Source organism: Phaeoacremonium minimum (genome assembly GCF_000392275.1).
Source record: "Phaeoacremonium minimum UCRPA7 unplaced genomic scaffold PA7_03_scaffold_375, whole genome shotgun sequence".
In the NCBI taxonomy this organism is placed as follows: domain Eukaryota; kingdom Fungi; phylum Ascomycota; class Sordariomycetes; order Togniniales; family Togniniaceae; genus Phaeoacremonium; species Phaeoacremonium minimum.
In genome coordinates, this window is record NW_006921279.1 from 11,491 (window position 1) to 16,234 (window position 4,744).

Sequence of the window (4,744 nt, forward strand, 5' to 3'; positions counted from 1 at the left end):
GGGCCACTCGCTATGTTGGGCCACTCGCTATGCAACCACGTTAATAGCTTTTTAAGGACAAAAGGTAAGCAGATATTATAGGCCAATTGAACTTTGAATTGGGAAAATACCGCTTGAACGACACAGGGAAGCTTCTTCTGGAATAGCGAAAGCGTTGACCCAGAAGATGGGAAACTGTCAGGCAAGAAAGCACTTTTAAACAGAACACAAGCGATAGTCTCACGCTGCAGGACTTTAGTCTTAGCTCGCTACGCATCGAAAGACCCCGACGTCAAGTGGCACGTGCAATCTAATCAAATAATCCTAAACGTATAGCCCTCCCAACGGTACTGCGGGCTATCATCATAGCTATGATAATCTGGCCAGATATAATAGTCACAGAGAAACGGCTTTGACTTGTCATCTCCCAAAGAGGTTGACTGCTCATCGATTGGGTCAAGTCCACGCCACTGACGATCATGATCGTGCTTCTCCTTGTCCCAAGACTTGTTGAATTGGTATATCCAGCTGTCCGAGTCAAAGACCCACTCCCCCATATCGTGGTCCACTTTCAGCAACTCCATCTCGTTTGTCACAGCCTGTTCTTCTCCGAACTCGGTAGTCGTCCACTCCACTGTCATCTTGGGACCTTGGAAATCAAAATCTTGATCGTAGAACGAAGGATCTTCGTTGGTCCACGACCCATTACGCCTATCTTGGTCTCGTAGCTTTTCTCGCGTATTCCATGGCCCAAACAGAGTCTTACGGCCGAGGTTCTCCTCGAGTACCTCTGCCAGCTCCTCCTCATCACATAGATCGGCCATCGACACTGTGAAATCGTTCCTGTTTAGCTCCTGGTATTTGTATTATCTGATATAATGCGACTCACCTATGGTCTTGATACTCTGAACCAGCGCGTCCAACTTGTCCAGATGATATTTCATTGCTGCACGCTTCTTCCATAGCGTAGAGATGCCATCGCGAAGTGTCTAGTGAAGGGTTCAGCATGCTTTCCCTAAATGTAAACCGCAAAAACCTACGTCTCGTTCATTCATCGCGTCGATGAAAGAAATGATAGCCACCACGATCGTGGCACCTGCTGCGATAGCCCCTAACACGCCGATCAAAGCCCAACCCGCAGGGCCAGCAACCACTCCGAGAAACATCCCGACTCCGGTGACTACCGTCAGACTAGAGCTGGCAAGACAGATAATGTCTAGGACAACGCCTCCGACGTTACCGGTCTCTAGTAACCTGGGGCGCAATATCGAGTCAGCATATCTCAGTATGTCGAGAGGAGGAAGATCTACACACTCGGCCTTGATTTTGTCAAACTTTTTCATTTCTTTGTTGTCACTTATCTTATCTCTGATGGCCTGACGAAGCTCATCGCGAGTCTCATAGCCTTTTCGACGTAAGGCATCGTCGACCTTCTCTCGGGCTTCCTTGAACACCTTTATCCTAGATGAGATAGTTGTTTAATCCACTGGCCTTGTATAAGTTGCCTGGATGGATTTGGTACATACTTTTTCTTTTCAAGTGCCTGAAACTCGGTCTCATAGGTTCGAATCTGAGCCAGCAATTCATTGAATCGATTGCGGCGGTTGGGGTTGTCGGGGTAAAAGATATCACCTATGGCCCGAGACATTTTGCACAAGGTCCTCCTTGGATTGTAAGTCGAGTTTTTGGCGGCAATCCAGTCTGTTTACTGCGGTACCTTCTGCCTATGCTTATATAGAGGAGATGTCGAAGTTAATAGCAAAAGGCGTCCTTGACTAAGTATATCTCGGGCTTTATCTAACCCCCATTCGTATTCGCCGTCTCTTTTGAAAGCCTGTTTTCGTATTCCGTTCCTCGTCATCATACTTGTCGACTCAACATTGTTCATTCTCTCTTATCCGGAACCTGTCCTCGCTGCCTACGTCAGGTAGAGTCTCAGCTATGAACTTGCAATTAAGAATTGCAGTTCTTTTCCTGTTCCAATCTTTGTCGTGACAGGATCGCCATTGATCTGCAGACCTGCCAAGTTCCCGCACCTAGGGCGTTGGGCACGGCACGACGCGCTAGACTGCTTTATCAAATCAGCATTTCAGATGGTTGAGTGGATCTCACTGAGGCCAGCTGAAAAATTACGATAAATCATTTTAGCGTCAGAGCGGGATGGGCTGAACCTAGAAAGCGGTAAAGATCTTCAGATAGACCTTCTCACTCGTGAGAAGGTTTGTCTAAGTTGTTGGCAAGAACGTCATCCTATCAGAAATATGTCTTAATTCCTACAGTATCCAATAAGTGATCACTATGGATAGACCAGGGCGGATCATTCACGACTGTTTGCGAGAGGGTCTACCTACGTGAAGAACATGGTATGTGACACAACAGCATCTGAACTTTCTATAAACTAGACATCTTCTCGCAATATTCCTCGTCTATTCCTCAATCACTTCACTTTTCAGTATCGCTTCATCACACGCACAAGCCAGACGCCCAGCACTCAACTGCATTCTTAAACGTTTATCGTAACAATGGACGAGTCCACATTCTATCCAGGTTCGAAAGCATCCATCAGTAGTAACTAGATGAACTTATCCTGACTCATTCAACTTGGTCAGACAACCAAAAAAGAGTGTCTCGGGTCGAGGGACTAATGACATCCATAAATATTCACCTTGAAGCTATCCAAACCAAAGCCGACGATTCGAAAGAATTCGAAGGAGTCATCAACGACAATATCGAAAAAGCCATCCAGGAACAGGGGATGAGATCTAAGAAAGATCTGGAATCATCCCTGAACCATGAGTGGAATGATAGGCTGAAAGAGGAAAACGAAAAAATGCTCGAAAGGATCGGCAAGGAAACGGCCGATGTAGCACGTTGCATAAGTATTGTAAACTATGTTGGCATCATCGCGGCAGGCATTGGGCTTACAGGTAAGCTGTGCCCCTCACAATAACATACTTGAACTAATAACAATGCTCTACTACCAGCTCAAGTTATCGACATCTTCAGATATGGCACCGCCATACTTGGAAGCAAACTGGTTGGGCGTGGCTTGATCAAGGTCGCGAACAAAGGTTGGTCATGTCACATATATGAGTCGTTATGGAAGCTGACTAGTTGGTGAAGAGTTTTCCGCAGGGCTTCGTCTTATGAGACGGGCTTTGAAGCTCAAAAGATCTGTACGTGCCTCAGGAAATGGGGCAAAGGTCATCAAAGGTATCAAGAAGGTGGGAGGGGCGATCGCCATCCTCTCAGTCATCGGAGACACGTACCTCAGTGTCTACAGTCTTTCCGAAGGGGGTCACCACCGACGGGAGCTTCAAAGGCGAGTCAACTTGCAGATAGCTGATGGTATTTTCATCAAGAAACTGACAGATAATATCAGTGCTATCAGAGACCTCTGTGCTCGGCGCTTCAGTGTCAAGTATATCCAAGATCTGCACCAAAAGTACCGCTCCTTTTTGCAGAGCATGTACACGGCGGTCAAAACAGATCGCGTGATCAAGAAAAAGCTGAGGATGGGAAAAATCACGCAAAAGGATTATGAGGAAAGGATGAAGGATGTTATCGAAGGAATAGCAGAGGAATTAAAAGACGTAAGTTACCGAAGCCTATGGCTTTCTGTGTCTACTAAACCTCTGTACTAACATGGACGACCAGCAATGCAAGAATGTCACTTTCAATAAGGTGTATGGGGAGCTACAAAGGGAGGATAACCGCAACAACGCCTGGACAAAGGAGGATTTGGAGGAGGATGAACTCAGAGAACGTTGGGATAATGGGGAGATTACACAGTTTCTGTCCAGTAAGGCAAATGAAAAGATAGAGGAGGAGGGGGGCGAGGTCATGATGTCGGCTCAGTTGGAGGAAGACGACGATGAAGACCTCGAAGTGCCAGAGGACGGGGATTGCAGTAGCGAGGATGACAGCATAAGCGACAATTCTGATGAGGAGAACTAGCTCTACTTTGATACGCTGCTAGGTGGCCACACATACACAGTAGAGTTTAGAAATATACCGTTTGTACAAGACGTTAGCATGATGACCTAGTTTACAACAGCCCGTTTGATGGGGTAAGCAAGGCAGACTTCGACACATGCTAGTCCCTACACAGGGGCTTAATAGCGGGCAGCCGACCGCCTAACCGGTGCGCAGGGCGTCGGGGCGTGCAGTGACACTTGTGGCAAACGAACAATGCAGGTTAGCAATTCGATACAATGGGAGCGAATTGGCAATTATTGGCCGTCGTGCGTTTCTTGGTTGTGAGTTGACAGGCTTATCTGCCCCCATGTCAGCATCAAGTCGTTGTTAGGCACACCGGCCCGCTCCGCGGAGATCGCTGAGTCCTGGCCAGATGATCTGTATTGTCGATTCGCCTCCAAAGAAAACATCCTGCTACATTACAGGTGTTGGTTGTAACCGAGCTTTCTCTCTCACCTTATGATAAATACTGACGAGTTGCTTTTATGTAAGGCGATAGATAAGGTGGATGAACCGTAAGATACGGTAGTTTTTTAACTTAGATTGCTCAAAAGTTCTTAAACTATTGTTGCCTAGTAACTGCTATCGATGGCGGCGCTGCAGCTATGTTGCCTTACTAAAGTCTTTATATAAAGTCTACCAGCTATTATAAAGAGAGTATCTATCTTTTTATCTTTTTTTTTATTTTCTTTATATAATGATTCTAGTTTAGTCTATAATCTAACTATACTTTAAAAACTCTAACCTTACTTTCTAAAGTTAGGATAATCTTACTAAAATATATAGA

At 46.0% G+C, this 4,744-nt stretch overlaps 2 protein-coding genes across 2 annotated transcripts; one reads left to right on the plus strand and one right to left on the minus strand.

The window, feature by feature from the left end:
- Positions 1–219: 219 nt before the first annotated feature.
- On the minus strand, positions 220–1,627 carry UCRPA7_4955 (hypothetical protein; the record flags this gene model as incomplete). Its single annotated transcript, XM_007917506.1, has 5 exons — positions 220–224; positions 455–808; positions 869–968; positions 1,020–1,440; positions 1,506–1,627. 5 exons carry the CDS (start codon positions 1,625–1,627, stop codon positions 220–222), a joined length of 1,002 nt encoding a protein of 333 aa, XP_007915697.1.
- A 996-nt stretch (positions 1,628–2,623) lies between these two features.
- Positions 2,624–3,936, plus strand: UCRPA7_4956 (hypothetical protein; the record flags this gene model as incomplete). Its single annotated transcript, XM_007917507.1, has 4 exons — positions 2,624–2,906; positions 2,964–3,050; positions 3,169–3,572; positions 3,637–3,936. 4 exons carry the CDS (start codon positions 2,624–2,626, stop codon positions 3,934–3,936), a joined length of 1,074 nt encoding a protein of 357 aa, XP_007915698.1.
- Positions 3,937–4,744: the final 808 nt, after the last annotated feature.